Raw genomic sequence first — 17,025 nt, 5'->3', positions numbered from 1 at the left:
AGGTAGAGAGAGAGAGAAAGAGGTAGAGGTAGAGAGAGATAGGGAGAGGTAGAGAGAGATAGGGAGAGGTAGAGAGAGAGAGAGAGGGAGAGAGAGAGAAAGAAAGAGAGAGAGAGAGAGAGAGAGAGAGAGAGAGAGAGAGAGAGAGAGAGAGAGAGAGAGAGAGAGAGAGAGAGAGAGAGAGAGACGTTCAGTGTTCACATGTACCGTGGCAGATCTCCTCCACCAGTGAGGCGCGTTGTCTAGTCTTCATCTGCTCGAGGAATGAGCGCGGAGAACCCCGCGGATCACCAGTACTGGACTCTGGCGCTCGACACGGCGCTCGGCACCGGGCTCGCAGTGCTCGTGTACGCGCTGCTGAAGCTGAGCCTGGCCGGGCTCCGCGTGTGGCGCGCGCGGGTCTCGGTGCTGGTCGTGGGCGCGGGTCCGGTCGGGCTCACCGCGGCGCTGGTCGCTGTCCGCTCTGGGAAGGTGCTGAAGCTGACGCTGCTGGACGCGCGCTACCGGAGCGCGTTGCTCTGTAGACCGCAGCAGATCGCGCTGGACCCGCGCAGCGTGCGCTTCCTCCTGGACCTCGGCGTGGACTTCGACAACATGGAGGGCTGCTGGCACAACGAGCACTTCTTCACCAAGATCGGGGTGTTTCAGGAGTATCTGCTGAGCATCCTGGAGCAGAACAAGCAGAAGGGGGGCGTCGAAGTCCATTTGGGAACAAAGGTTCGTGCGTTTCTCGCAAAACAATCAGAACTTCTTGGTAAAGTTAGCACCTGCTTATTTTAGTCACACACGTGTCCTGACCTATTCATAATTACATTATGATGCATTTACAGCTGGTAGCTGTGATTTGGGATAATGTTGTTTGCTAGTAGTCAATGCTAGACCAGCTCTCACCTGATCACACTGGGGAAGCTGGTCTAGCTGGTTTCTGAACATGTTGCTGGTTTCCATCTAATGGATTATCAACCTTGAATCATAATGAGCAGCTAAACTACCTAAGACAAGACACAAACCTGCTTTATATTTCATGCTGTCAAATGGTTAAACATAATGATATGCATTATTCAGAAATTTTTGATATTAGTCCAAAGGTATTTTCTTTTTTTACCTTAAAGTATATTTGAAAAAGTTTTTGATGATGAGGATGATGAATACGATGGGGGGGGGGGGGGTTTGTGGTACGACCGTTTGATTGACGAATTTACTGTCCAATGATTCTAAGTGGTCTTGGAAATGATTGGCTGGAGTTTTTCGAGTCCTGCCTGTTCCACAGATGATTAAATTGCTTAATTTTCATTTCAGTGCTTCTAACTCAGTGGCTGTAAGCGGGTTAGGAATAGGATTTCAAGTTATTTTGAAAAAATTGACAAAAAAGAGAATCACATACCCCACCTTTAACATGAACTATGAACAATACTTCAGCATTTATTAATCTTAATTAATATTATTTTGTAACATTTACTAATACATTTTTAAAATCAAAGTTGTATTTGTTAACATTAGTTAATGCACTGTGAACTAACATGAACAATGAACAGCTGTATTTTTATTAACTAACATGAACAAAGATTAATAAATACTGTAACAAATGTTAGTTCATTTTACTGCTCATTGTTAGTTCATGTTAGTAATACATTAACTAATGTTAACTAATGAACCTTATTGTAAAGTGTTACCGTTATTTCTTATTACTCCATTGACATTTAGAGTCATTAAATAAAATAGTTTTTTGATTGGTTTTCTCTACACAAACCTGTAAATTCTACGATTTTTTAAAAAGTTTTACCAATTAATTATCTTTGACATGCACATTTGACATAAATGGTTCCATGTCTTATTTGTCACCTAAAACTGACATGAATAAATAGCCGATGATGCCACTGTCAAGTCAAGTCAAATTATATATATATATATATATATATATATATATAGGGCTTTTTACAATGCAGATTGTTTCAAAGCAGCTTTACAGAGATAACAGGAAATTGTAATAATATTGTTAAATATAAAAATAAATGTCCCCAACTAAGAAAGCCAAAATCCAATGGCGACAAAGGCAAAGAAAGGCTAAAAAGGCGACAGTGGCGAGGAACCAAAATACCTCAGTGACAGAATGGAGAAAAAAAACCTTGGGAGAACCCAGGCTCAGTCGGGGGGCCAGTCCTCCTCTGACCAACGAACCAACAGTGTATGATTATGATTCAGGCAGCATTAGAGGTCAGATTGGATCAGAACATTATATTATGCAGTTCATCTGGTCATCACACGCGTATGGGGACGAGTTTGTTGAGGATCAGTGCTGATGGCTGTCGTGTCGATGAGTTCTTCACAGGAGAGAGTCTAGTTGACACAAGCTCTGCTGACACTTCAGGGATGCGTTGTGGTCGTGTCCAGGCACAGGTCCTCCATCTGATCTGGATACGGCCCGGATACGGCTGATTACAGTAAACCTCGGAATAAACAGAAAGACTGACATTAGTAGATGCCATTCTTTTTATGATGTAGCGAGTACATCATGTGTTATAGGAAGTGTTCCCGTTTCCGACTGACATAATTTATGCAGCCTAATAATCATTTAACTGATTTGAATAATAGGAATGTAATTTTAATGTTAATTTAAAATTTATACAATGTTTAATAGGGAGCCAATGCAGTGTTGAAAGAACCGGGCTAATATGGTCACACTTCCTGGTTCTGTTAAGCCGCATCACGTCTGTATTAAACGTGCAGGGCAACCACCCAGTAGAGCATTACAATAATCTAGCCTTGATGTCATGAACGCATGAACCAATTGTTCTGCAATTGTCATTGAGAGCATATGACGTAATTTAGATATATTTTTAAGATGGAAAAATGCAGTTTTACAGATACTAGACTTTCAAATGAAAGATTGGTATCAAAGAGCACACCCAGGTTCCTAACTGACGACGAAGACTTAACAGAGCAGCCATCAAGTGTTAGACGGTATTCTAGGTTATTACGTGCGGAAGTTTTTTGTCCAATAATTAGAATCTCTGTTTTTTCAGAATTAAGTAGTAGGAAATTACTAGTCATCCAGTTTTGCATGCCGTTAATTTTGTGGATTGGTAAGTTTCGTCAGGGCTTGAAGAAATATAGAGCTGAGTATCGTCAGCATAACAGTGAAAACTAATGCCATGCTTCCTAATGATATCTCCTAAGGGTAGCATGTACAGAGTGTGTGTGTGTGTGTGTGTGGGTAGCATGTACAGAGTGAACAGCAGCGGTCCTAGTACTGAGCCTTGTGGTACGCCATACTGAACTTCTGATCAAAAAGACATCTCTTCATTTACTGCTACAAACTGATAACGGTCAGATAAGTATGATTTAAACCATGCTAATGCAATTCCACTAATGCCAACATAATTTTCGAGTCTATTTAAAAGAATGTTGTGGTCGATAGTGTCAAATGCAGCACTAAGATCAAGTAACACTAATAGAGAGATACAGCCACGATCGGATGATAAGAGCAAATCATTTGTGACTCTAAAGCCCCGTTCACACTACAAGCGACTTTGTTGCTGCATGTCGCCAGTGGCTGGCGATGAGGTCGCTAGTGGGCGTTCCCACTACTGCTTGCCTTTATGAATGACATCCAATGATGTGGAGAAGGATCATGCGCCTATTTGTCGTCGCTTCCGAAAGTCGCTCTTAATTTGCATAAAGTTAAACAGATCTCAACTTTGTCGCGTCGCCAGACACGCCCCATCCGGTAGCCAACGGTCTGCGACCGCGCGTGTCGCCGGAAGTCGCCCGCTCACCATTGAAAATGAATGGTATCGTGTCGCTTGGTCGCGTGTAGTGTGAACGCAGCTTAATGAGAGCTGTTTCTAAATCCTGACTGAAAATTCTTACAGAGACCATTTCTTTAAAAAGGAACATAGTTGTGAAGAAACTGCCTTTTCTAGTCTCTTTGACAGAAAAGGTAGATTCGAAGTCGGCCTGTAATTTACTAGTTCTGTAGGATCAAGTTGCAGTTTAATCATAGCCAGCTGAAAATTGTCCTTATTAACCACGTCATATATCTGAAGTTGATTTGCTTATTTTGCTCAGAGATGCTTTTCCTTCACCAAAGAGCTGCAGAAAAATTACCTTCACATGTTCACACGGAAACATGTTTTCTGCTCTCAGGTCTAAACTCAGAGGTTTATGTAGAGCAGATTTTGCCTCAGGAGTAAAACAATTAATTTCCATCATCACGGAGGAAATTAGAACGTTTGTTCATTAAACACAGTGCCAACTAACTAACTGTCATGTGTCTGTCATATAATGAAGAGGTGATCATGTTTAACAGGCATTAATAAAGCTGCCGGATAAACCATTGACCATTCTCTTTTTGCTTTATCTTTTGCTTTTGTCAAGGCCAACAGTGCTTTATCGTTTGCTATAAAGTGCTCGTTCTTTTCTGGGTTGCTGCATGCTGAAGGCAACTCATTTCCAGTCGAGACGGGTTTCTTTGGGACTCTTATATTGACCGAGGGACCAGCTATTTGTCACTGAAGCAAAGATTCTTTTGGAGAAAATCATTATCATTGGTATTTATTCTGCCTGAGATACTGAAGTGTCATTCTAGCATACTATACTAGACACTATCTCATATGCAGCATGAAGCATGCAGTGATCAAAACCTTTGACAAAAGTGCTCACTTTAATGCACTAGATCTACATCCTTATTTAACACACCTGATTCAGATCACCAGCTCGTTAGGAGAGACTCCTTAATCTGAACTGAGTGTGTCAGATAAGAGAGACATACAAAATGTGCAGAGCAGCGGGTCCCGAGGACTGGAGTTGAGAACCACTGCACTACACAGAAAACTGTATCCCACAATGCAATGCACTTGCATATGACATCATACATCACATCATATGATAAACATTGAAGCTCAAAAGTGTGCGTGATGTGGCAACCAACGAGGTTTGATCTAGTGTGTGACGCACACATGAGCTTCTGTACTCTTTGAGAAGATGAGTAATAGCGCCCCCTAAAACACGGAGAGCAGAAAATTACATCAGTGGTGGGGAAAGAGTTAAAAAATATTCATTCAAAATATCTTAATTTGTGTTTTGAAGATTAACCAAAGTCTTGTGGGTTTGGAACGACATGAAGGTGAAAGAGTTTGTGACTTTTTGGGTGAACTAACCCTTTAAATTCTCAACTTTTCAAGATTTTTCTTTTATTTATTCATTTATGTTATTTTTTTTACTTGTAATCTAATTAAAAGTACAAAATAACCACTTTTATTTCAAAAATTATAACTGGATGCCCCTCAGTGAATCAAACATCCGTCATGATGAACGTGCAACACACTAGCTTTGTGTTTCTTGTTGCCTATTGTGTGTATTTCACATGTAATATGATTTTACAGTGAGGGACGAGCTCCAGTTTGAGTAAAGGATTTCTCTGGCCTCGGACTCTCAAGCTGGTCTATTTATGCCACGTCTCTGATGTATCTAGATGAGCTCACATCCAATAAACCAATCCAGCCTTGAGTTTCAATTCATTTACAGTTATTCTGGGTGACAAGCTGTCGGTCTGGTTTAACAAAACCGTCCTGCTGCTCCGAGGAGAACAAACATCGATGAGAAACCGAGTCTTTAGCTGTCGCTGTGTCTGTCAGATCAACCACTGATGCTCTTACACTGTCTAAACACACGCGCTGTTGAGGAGAAGTCTACTGTTATAGTGATGGCAATCACTCTTCTTACGTTTCGTCTTTATGGCAGAAAGGCATGAATCCAATCCAATAGTTGATCATAACTATATCTCAGATAAAAATGCTCAACGACGAAAAATAACATTTTATAAAATACAGCTTACTACAACAAAACTAATGTGTATTTTTAAATACAAATGTCTTATAGATTTACTAATCAGGCAACACTGGTCCAGTTGCATGCATTTGATAAAAAATAATTGGTTCCTAAGAGCCATTAGTTCAGGAACTGAAGTACACTGTGTGTGTTGATCGTTTTGATTTATCATAAGAGTCATTCATATGGATATCTTGACTACTGGATGCACTGTTTTGATTCAATAGAAAAAACTGGTTCAGAGTCATTTTTTCTGTAATCGGACTGTAGTGCTGTGATGTATGTTTTTGATTCACTTAGAGTCGGACTGCACTGCGTGTTCACTTTGAATGTTTCATTTAAAACATTAAATGACTCTTTAGAGTAATTTGGTCTGGAAACTGATTAAACTGGTCACACTGTTTGTTTTATTAATTGCTGGGAAGAATTGGCTAATAAGAGTCATTAGTTCACAAATCTGGCTTTATTGAACATACTGTATGTTTTGATTCACTAAGAAGACCCAGATAAAAGAGTCATAGATTTGGGAATCAGACTCTACTCATTGTGGTGTATGTTTCTGAATCACTAAAGAGACACATGAGAGGCATTTATTCAGAAATCTCTCTAACGGCTGTGTTTTGATTCCTTTAAAACAACTGGTTCAGAGTCATTCTCTGGCGAGTCAGACTGTACTGATCATGCTGTATGATTTTAATTTACTTAAAAGAACTGGTTCATCAGAGTCATTCGTTTAAGAATTGCACGTTTAAGATTACACTGTGTGCGGTGAATGTTTGTTTTTCAGTTAAAGGGGACCTATTATGCAAAATTCACTTTTACATGGTGTTTGAACATAAATGTGTGTCGACAGTGTGAGTACACATTTAACAGCAGCATTCAAGTAAGGAATGTATTCTTATTAAAGCTACTAAAGTTATTCAGTCAAGAGCAGTGAGTGATTTTCTGTTTTTCTTTTGCTGTTTGATTCATATTTACAGCATATACAGGAGTAGGTACTGTGTTTTACGCTTCTGTCACTTTAACACACATATCTAATATACACATGCAATTTTTTCCCTGCTGTTTACGTTCAGAGACACAACCGACTGTGTTTATGTGCCCTTTGTGTGTTTTCGACAGTTTAAGCACAATAAGGCCCTGTCCCAAATGGCACTCTCCGGACTTGTGGACTTCCTCAGGTCCACACTTTGGTGACGTCATGTAGTGCAGACCTATAGGGCCCTTGGCGTGAGTCCACGAGGGGCATTGAGAGGTATTTATGGGACAGACTCGGTAGTCACGCCGGAAATAGGACAACGGTCTGGTTGTTGTTATGGACAGGAGCTGCAGGTTCGGGGAAATATGCTGACCATTGTTGATGTGAAAAATGTATGCCTGTGAAAGCCTTATCCCTGTCCATACGGAGCCGAATAAACTGAAAGGTCATTTCATCAGTCTACTATATTAGATAACAATCACAAATATCATATACAAATATTATACTATTTAGCATTGATCGAGAACAGGATTTCTTTTCTGTTCCCAAATCTTATCTCCATGTCAACACAGCCTGCTTTTACAGTTCTATATGTTGATATTGTGTATGTATGACACCTGGGCATTAGACAATAGATGCATGCTTATTTAAATGATGTATTGTACATAATAATACATTATGTTCCATTTGAACTAAGATTACAATTTTAGCTCATAATAAAAATGTGCGTGACTTTCAGATGAATTTACAAGTTTAAATATTCATTCGTTCTATTTATTTAATGAATCATAACGCGATCGTATTATTCAGCGCGCTATTATTAGCCTATGTTCGAGACATCAACCAATGGTCGATGAGCATAATGTTTGTATAAACTGTAAGTAATAACTGGTAAAATGTACCCCTAGGTCAGAAAAACCGTAATGATACTTAAATATTTTATTCTCAGCCATGTTAACAATTGTCCGTGAGAGAAATCTCCTCATATCTGTTGTCTGATTGGCCTTTCGCAAGGATTCCTGGGTAGTTAAAGTGTGTGAGTCTGCATCCATGCTTCAAGGATACAAGGGGGCGCTGCTGAGCACACACACTTCAGAGCGTTTACATGATGAATGGGACGGCATACGGAACCGTAGACTCAGCGAGCACGCGCAATTTAAGTCCACGAGACCGAAAGTCCACATGAAGTGCGCCATTTGGGACAGGGCCTAAGATTTGAACGAGAACTTAGTTTAATACTCACAGGACGCTGCGTCTGACTGACATCCGGCTTTCTGTGCGAATGCTGCGGATGTGTGCACTCAGAAAACCATATATCAGAAGTTTAGACTGATATGACTTTAAAACACATGCTGATAATAAACTTTCATGATGATGAAGAACTGCAATGTCACGTGAGCGTGGCTGCGATAGAGATGATAATCAAAACCAAACAGATGTTTTAGTTTATGGCAGAGTAACTCGAGGCACGAGCTGTAAAGGCGCCGCCCTCTTCTGGAAAGGAGAAGCAGTTTATTTACATTTAAAGATACATGCACAAAAACAGCATGTTTTTCTTCCACTCAAAAATGAAACTTCACAGACACATTATGGGGAGAACTGAGACTTATATTACATATTGTAAAAAGGGGGCATAATAGGTCTGCTTTAAAACTACGACTCTTCAGAGGCGTTAGTTCTGGGATCTGATTAGAACACTGTGTGTGTGTGTGTGTGTGTGTGTGTGTGTGTTTCTGCGCTGTAGTTTAGTGAGGAGTACCTAAGGAAGATGTCCAGGGCAGAATGGCCTCGGGTGATCGTGGTCGCTGACGGCTCGTGCGGAGACTCCTGCTCTGTGCTGGGCATCAGCACCGATTACATCGTCGAGTCGTGCCACGCTTACGGGGCCAATGCCACCATAGAGAGACTGGACCAGAGACAGGTGAGCCACACACAGTCTTCTGAAACACGCTCACATGCACGGCCTTTAAATGTCATCTCACAAAGTAGCATTTTCATGTTAAAATTAGCATGTATTACCACTTCTCAGGCTGCTATCCTCAGAAATCTCTCGTTGTGTTCTTGAATATGAATGTTAGTCTAATGGTCTGTGTTCATGAGGTCACCAGGGTCCTACTGGGCTGATTCACTTTATGAATACTGGTGAGGAAATTAAGCCATTATGAATAATAATAGAGTCTATTTCTGCCAGCGGTGATGCAGGTGATCCAGAGAGAAGCTGCCAGCCTACAGCATTAACTGCACATGTTTCGGTGATTCGGTCTGTAATTGGATTGTTTTTTACACAGGTTTAGAATGATGGTTTGTATAATTGATTTTCTCTCTCTATCGCTTTAGTTAATGGCCGTTGTGTTTGAACAGATGGTAAAGAAGGTTTAGCTAATGCAGATAACCCAGGTCAGCTCGCGTCCCCTGATGGGCTGTTTTGTTAGTCTGTGTTATGTATACAGTAATTCATCAAACAAGCTTTAGCAACCTTGATAAGGTTCAGAGATAAGCAGGGTTTCAGTCTAACTAGTGCAACGGAAACTTGGCTTTGGATACTGAGGATTCATGACCATTGACCATGATTTTCATGGCCATTTTTATCTCTCTCTATGAGGCTTAATGTTCATGAAATCAAAACCGGCAATTCTTGTTTTTTTGGAACATTGCAGTGTTTATTATAAATGATTTATTCATGTGCTCTTCTCTTCTCTGACGACGAGGGCGGGGCTATAACCTGTCACTCACATGAGATCCACCAATTGCAAACCACAACCATCCAATCAATTCCCCACAGGCAAAATCAAGCATTTGTTCGTGTTCCAGAAGTGTTTCACATGGATATATGCCACAACAGGGAAGAAAAGACACTGGAAAAAAATAAAAAAATTCCTAGTGTGCATGTGTTGAGCTTCTGTGTTTGTGCACACTATCAAATGAAGTATACTTTGAAAGGCTGTGCATGTGTAAAAAACATGAAGAATTAAACAGGCCATCCTTGCAGACATGCAACCTATAGCTTCAATGTTAATATGTGGTTGAGGTAATGTTAAAACAAACTTTGAAACAACATTTAATGTTGATTCAACATTTAACAAAATTTTGATTCAAATATTGAAAATAGATCCATGATCCATTCAGTAGTGAGCGTATATGTGTTAAATGAGAAGCTCTTGAAGGCCAGACCCGGCTGGGTCGTGCTGTACTGATGCTCCTGCCAGCATTATTGAACTGTTTCAGTAAATAGTGCCTGTCGGAAGTTTTTGCCCCCCATTAAAAATCTGTTTAGACCAATCAAATGACCTGTCCTCATTTCATCAGACTAAAAGATGTCCAATTTTGACCCAGATGGGAAATAGAACAAGCAATTCATCTTTTTGCTCTGCAATAATGAATTTGTCAATCATTGGGCATGAATAATGTAACAAATATTTAAATATATCAAGGATGACTTATATACAAATATGTTCCAGGTGTAGTGAAATTTTAATTATACATAAGTAAGAAAGTAATGATTTGTTCTGATTGTGTTGTATAGGTTCCCACACCAGAGATCCGTGCTCACGGTTTGTACTTTGACCTGTCAGCGTACGGGATCGACACCGTGAAGGACCGGCGCTCCTGCCCGTCCGCGGCCAAGCCCGGCTTCCAGCTGAAGATCTACGGGACCTTCCGGAACCGCTGCATGGCTCTGGCCTGCACTCCAGAGGCGGACTCCAAGATGATGCACTTCCTGCGTCACACGGCCAACTCTTCAGTAAGGCATCGCCATCCCAGCATGCATCTGTTTGACTCGGAAACTTCATCTTCAGGTTATTCTGCTGTATGCATTCTCAAAGGTTCATCCAAAGATGAAAAGGCCGTTCTGCTTGGCCTTCGCAGCCGGACTTACTAGCTGAAATAATGTCAGTTTTTGAGTTTAATTTTTATTTGCACAAATATTAAATATATACAAAAGTGCAAGAAAATACAATCCAAATACCCTGCAGGGAGAGGCAGAAAACCCCAAAGGGCTTATTTAAAGCCTCCCCTTAAACGACAAGGAAAAAAAGAAACTTTAGAATTAAAAAAAGCTAAACTACAATAACAAATATATAAATGTATATGTCTGAATCAAATGAATTACAACATATATCGAAACCCCCCCCAAAAAATATATATACCAAAAACAAACCCTGTAGGGCTCATAAATGCATGAACAACAACAACAACGAAAAATATATAAGACTCAATTACAAAGCAACTGTAATATTTGAGACAGGCAAAGAAGCGGATTCACTTGCAGGTTAGATTTATTAAAGTGCGAACACAAACTAACTGAAAACAAATAAGAATAAAGAACAGGAGGAAACACAATAAACCAGGGAATGTCCATGCAGTGACTGACAGAGAACAAGTGAAACAAAGGGCTATATATACACAGGCAGACAAGCTTAACAAGATAATAAGGGGGCGTGGCTAATAACCAACACCTGGGGAGACCAATCAACATTAAGCTTAACAAGATAACAAGGGGGCGTGGCTAATAAAACACCTGGGGAGACCAATCAACATTAAGCTTAACAAGATAACAAGGGGCGTGGCTTTTAACAAACACCTGGGGAGCCCAATCAACATTAAGCTTAACAAGATAACAAGGGGGCGTGGCTAATAACAAACACCTGGGGAGCCCAATCAACATTAAGCTTAACAAGATAACAAGGGGCGTGGCTTTTAACAAACACCTGGGGAGACCAATCAACATTAAGCTTAACAAGATAATAAGGGGGCGTGGCTAATAACCAACACCTGGGGAGACCAATCAACATTAAGCTTAACAAGATAACAAGGGGGCGTGGCTAATAAAACACCTGGGGAGACCAATCAACATTAAGCTTAACAAGATAACAAGGGGCGTGGCTTTTAACAAACACCTGGGGAGCCCAATCAACATTAAGCTTAACAAGATAACAAGGGGGCGTGGCTAATAACAAACACCTGGGGAGCCCAATCAACATTAAGCTTAACAAGATAACAAGGGGCGTGGCTTTTAACAAACACCTGGGGAGACCAATCAACATTAAGCTTAACAAGATAACAAGGGGGCGTGGCTAATAACAAACACCTGGGGAGCCCAATCAACATTAAGCTTAACAAGGAACTGCAAAACATGGAGCAAGACAGGAAATAACATAAAAGTCCAGGAACCTTTATTCATCTTTTATAATATATAAAAGATGAACATTTTCTTGCTAGATGGGATAAACCATTCCATAATTTAATACCCCTAAATCTTATTGAGTATTGACCACTACAAGTGAGAAATTTTGGAAGATGAAAATCTGTAGGTTGACGAGTTACGTGAAAGTGAACCTGTGAATTTAAATTAAGATACATCTTAAATTACTCTGGAATGTTACCTTCACTTGAATATATCTTATAAAATGAAAACACATATTTGAGAAATATTGATATCATAAATAGTAAGAACTTGAAGTTTCTGAAATAAAGGTGCAGAGGAAGTATATGCATTTGATCGGGTTGCAATCCTAACAAAACATTTCTGAAGGATCATGTTTTTTTGAAGGATAGTAAAAAAAAAGTTAAAGGAAAAGGAAAAGTGCTTGCCCAAACAATATTACAATATGAGAGATATGGACACATTAAACTATAGTAAAGAGTAAGAAGACATTCTGTAGTAACACGATGCCTAACTCTCCTTATTATGAGTTTTGTCATTGAGGATTTCTTAAAATACTGTGCAAAAATCTAGTCTCGTCTGGTTCTCGTGAACACAATCTTGTGTCTCGTCTCATGAAATAAGTGTCTCGTCACACTCCAACTAAATAGTTGTAAAAGGTTCGCAAAATACTTATATTAAAAGTTGTAAACAGAGCCTAAAATTAACACTAACCAAGCATCAAATGGGAGTAAAAATCGGTGTTGGCGAGCGTATGAGATTGTCAATCACAATTTGGCTGGTACATTTTTTTAAATTCTAGCAATGCAATGATGTACGAACATGAACAAAGGTGAATGACGCTCAGGACAGTTGAGGCCAGTGCTGCCCCGTCACAAAACTTTAAACCTTGCCAATTGAAATCAAAAAAGTGCGCAATTGAGCTCTCTTTCACATCTTGTTGTGCTTGAACAGATCTATTCCAGCTAAATTTTCAAAATGCCCGTCTTGGCAAGTATCATTGTAAACACTGTCAGTTATAACATAATTGAACGTAAAGAGTTGAGAAATAAAACTTGTGTATCAGTTTATTAGATCCACGCATTCGCTCTTAAAGTGACACCAGCCTATTATTCCTGCTGCAGTCTGTGTCACTAATTGCACTTGATTGAATATTTCATGGATTGAAAACATTTTTTTTTATGGCTGGTAAATTTTCTTAAAGCCCTGGTTGTAGATATCCACCTTATTTTTAACATAAGAGCAGCACGGCAATTTGTAAATTGAACTGGCTTCCAGTATCATCCTCTTCCAGTTATTCTTAGCTGTATAAAACAGCTTGTTATGTTGCTTGATATTTGATTCTGATTGGTCCGTGGTGGCAGTACTGTATTCCAGTATCGGTGTACAAAAACCACTGAACCCTCCTAAAAACACACACAATAAAACAAATACAGCTAGTTATGAAAATAACCAGCTGAGGCTAACAAGCAAAACCTTGAGCCATCAGTGCCAGACTGAAGTTTCAAAACTCTGGCTCTGCTTCTGACTCACTTGGAAAGTTTCATTAATGAATACAAAGCAGAAACATAAAAGAAAGAACAGAAATAGCACAAAAAGATGTGAGTGGTTGAAAAAGAAAACAGACAAGATGTTTCAGGGCACAGCCGTCAGAGGATATGTAATTCACGGAGACACATGCTGTTACCTGGTTACAGCCGCAGTGTGTGTGTGTGTGTGTGTGTGTGTGTGAGTGTGTGTGTGTGTGTGTGTGTGTGTGGAGGGAGTATAAAGCATGTAGGGACAGACTGAACGAATCACCTGACCTCTGTAATGACTCTCCTGTGTTTACTCAGATCATGAAGAACATCTTCCACCAGTCCTTCAATGCGTACAAGACTGACATCGAGCCTCGTCTGAGTGAGCTCACGCTGCACCACATGCAGTGCAGTCGCAAGCTGTTCGAGATCCTGCTGTCCTACAGACGCGTCAGCGCCGCTTACATCGAAGGACACAATGTGGCCGTGACCGTGGAAGGAGAAGCAGCGAGAGTGCTGAACTTCGACACCGGTGAGAACAGCAGCGTTTCAGCATCGCCTCAATGCAAAGAAGTTACCTTTCTGTTTATGGATAGTCATATTTATAACTTACTTTATTTACAAATTATTTCTCACTTAAACGATAAAAATAATAAATAGTACCTGCATTTTGTAATGCAAAAATAAAATAAGAAAAAATAAGAATAAGCTTTTTAAAATTATAATAAAAAATTAAAACCCTGTTTTAAAGGGTTTTCTATACTTAATTTTTTATAATGGAGGTAAGTCTAATGAATGACGAGACCAGGAGGCATGCTGGGAAATGTAATCCAGAGTGTGTGTGAGGAAGGAGGACCGGAGCAATTGTGACGTGCATTTTCTAAGAAAATGCAGAATTTGTAGCCCATTTGTTCCTGAACTTTCTGTTTAACTCTGTTATGATGTGATATTTGCCCCTTAAAAATGTAAAATTGATACTGTGATATTTATTTAGTTAATAATAATAATGCATTTAGCAAAGTTTAATTTACAATCGGGCTGGAACGACGTGTCAGTGTAATTGATTTCACACAGTTTATGTTCATCCCTAATCCCCTATCATGTTTCACACAAAACAAAACTCTGAGCAGATGCTAATGGCTATTATGGCAACGCCGCACACTACAGTTGCATTCATTTATTTAATTATATATATATATATTTTTTGGCAGAAAGCACTGGGATATTGACTATAATGTGATCTAATGCTCTTTTATTTGCAATCCAACATCATTATTAGATTTTTGCACTGATCTTCAACTCCACAACTAATTTTTTATGTAACAGAGTTGACACAAACCAGAGACATTTTTTGACAGAAATATGACATGGGTTATTAATATATATATATATATAATTTATATTTAGGCCTAAGTGACAATATGTGATTTATACAAGGCACACAAAAACTGAGTGATACTGTTACAGGGTTGAAATGATTTTGAGTTGTGTTACCTATAGTATTGAAAAAATAAAATAAAAAGTAATAAAATAATATAAAAATAATACATTGAATTAGAAAGTATATATAAAAGTAAAGTACCTGTATATATTTTTCTGTAGCTCTGTATGTCTGCTAAAACATTTTCAATGAAGCCAAAATATTATTTTAATTGTAATATTCCCTTTCAGATTATATCTGATTGTATATTTGACACTATTTCTCTGTAATCTATAATGAATATGTCTGTAAGGCTGCGGTGTGAACCTGGGCATGCGAGGCCTGGAGTCACTGGGGATGTTCATCTACAGAACCGCTACGGCTCTGGACCAGAACGATGTGTTCGAGGCGCTCTCGGACAAGATCCAGCACTCCAGACTCGTGGCGGAGACCTTCAGGAAGAGCGGACTGGCCTCGGCCGTGTTTGAATGACCTTGCGTGTGTTTTGAGTTTTGAGGGAAGTTATAAACATAATGCTTACTTATAATGATCAGTGTTGTGATCGTTTGGGAATGATGAATATTCACTGCATATTGGAGTGACCAAGATTTATGTATTTAATTTGTGATTTTTTTTCTGGTGCAAGATGGAAGCTTGTTATAAAAAAGGTAATTGCGACTTGTTATCCCACATTCTTGACATTTCTGAGAAATAATATAAAATATATAAACGTACAATTGAATAAACATGTTTTTTTTTTCTCACAACTGCAAGCTTATATCACATTTCTGTGAGATAAAAAGTCACAAATACCTTTTTTATATTTTTATTTCATGGAAATTTGCGTGTGCAACCCGATTCCCTGAAACTATGCTGTGTCTTGGTGTTGACACTATGGGGAACGTCCTCGGAGTGACCGGTGTCTGAGCTTGACTATATACATAGAGATCCATCATGGACAGCACTGAGCTAAAGTGAGCGACAGATAAGTGGGATGCCTTTTTCCAGGATATCTGCCTCTACTGTCTTTACTGACTCTGCCATACTGAAGGCGGCTGACAGCACTTCTCTACCCGTGGCCCTGTTTACACTAGTGCATTTTTGCTTTAACACAGCGTCTTAAAATGAAAACGATCCTTGTCCATACTGACATTTCCACTGCGATTTAGAAAAGATCTCTGTCCACACTTCACAGCGAAAATGCATGTCACATGACCATTCATGCACAATGGGCACGCGCGTACAAGTGTAAGCCGTTGGCGATTGTTCTCGCCTCTTGCTGCAGTATTATAAAATGCAGTTTAACTGCACAATAGCTGATAAATAGGACAACAAAATCAGCAAAGCTTGCAGTTCTGTCTCCATGTTATTGTTTGCACAGTCATCGAGACGTTGAGAGAGAGTGATCTGGTCTGTTATTGTCCTGTTCCAGTAGCGTAATGGTCATATGATAGGGGCTTGAGGAATCAGGGAAGGATACGCAATGATCCAGAAGACCTAATCAGGGAGCGAATGTGGACAGCCACGCCTTCGTTTCCAAAAGTCTATGTTTTGGTCCGTCTACACTGAAACGCAACCCTGGAGTTTTCAAACTAAAACAGGGTTTGCAGTGTTTCCAAAAGTCTCAAGTTTCAAGGGTCGAAAGCCCCGGTGTATAGTGGACGCCAGGTGTAACCGCAGCAAAAACACACTAGTGTAAACAGGGCCTGAAACTCCTCAACAGAGGTGCCCAAGTGTCCAGAGGGAGAGATCGGGGCATCAAGGAGAAAAGTTTTCCTGACAGAATAAGACACAGGTGCCTCTCTGTGACCCCATCGCTGTCATCGAATGACTGATGGCAGTGGCGTCTGCTTGCTGGCCCGGAGCCGTTCAGCGACGGCCTCAGGTGACTATCTCTGCCCCCCGTCCAAGTCCCGAAGCCGGCTGGCTTGGTTTGCCTGCAACACCGTCATGACCCCTTATGCCACGAGCTGGTAAGACCGGAGCCCTCAATGAGGATACCTCAGGCTGTGAGAGATAGGCATCTCTTCCTCACGGGCATCTTCATGTAACTGATGTAGGCCAGTGAGAGCTGTGCGTGTAAACCTCACTCCCCTGATCTCAAGGAGCGCTTTAG

The 17,025-nt window shown here is 40.0% G+C and overlaps 1 protein-coding gene across 1 annotated transcript; it reads left to right on the top strand.

Moving 5' to 3' along the window:
- Positions 1-264: 264 nt before the first annotated feature.
- LOC143731924 (uncharacterized) lies at positions 265-15,595 on the top strand. The gene is made up of 5 exons (XM_077222527.1): positions 265-717; positions 8,553-8,729; positions 10,332-10,550; positions 13,808-14,021; positions 15,223-15,595. Exons 1-5 carry the CDS (start codon positions 265-267, stop codon positions 15,399-15,401), a joined length of 1,242 nt encoding a protein of 413 aa, XP_077078642.1. The 3' UTR covers positions 15,402-15,595.
- The last annotated feature ends 1,430 nt before the right edge of the window (positions 15,596-17,025 follow it).

The sequence above is a fragment of the Siphateles boraxobius genome, unplaced genomic scaffold (genome assembly GCF_051911475.1).
Source record: "Siphateles boraxobius isolate OS27281-9 unplaced genomic scaffold, OSU_SipBor_1 88, whole genome shotgun sequence".
Taxonomy (NCBI): domain Eukaryota; kingdom Metazoa; phylum Chordata; class Actinopteri; order Cypriniformes; family Leuciscidae; genus Siphateles; species Siphateles boraxobius.
This window is presented reverse-complemented; position numbering and strand designations above follow the sequence as displayed.

Excerpts from the sequence above, each read along its gene's own strand:
- LOC143731924 (XM_077222527.1), top strand. The coding sequence starts at position 265 with ATGAGCGCGGAGAACCCCGCGGATCACCAGTACTGGACTCTGGCGCTC. Across the intron at positions 8,730-10,331 it reads AGAGACTGGACCAGAGACAG|GTTCCCACACCAGAGATCCG; the intron begins GTGAGCCACACA and ends TGTGTTGTATAG. Across the intron at positions 10,551-13,807 it reads GTCACACGGCCAACTCTTCA|ATCATGAAGAACATCTTCCA; the intron begins GTAAGGCATCGC and ends GTGTTTACTCAG.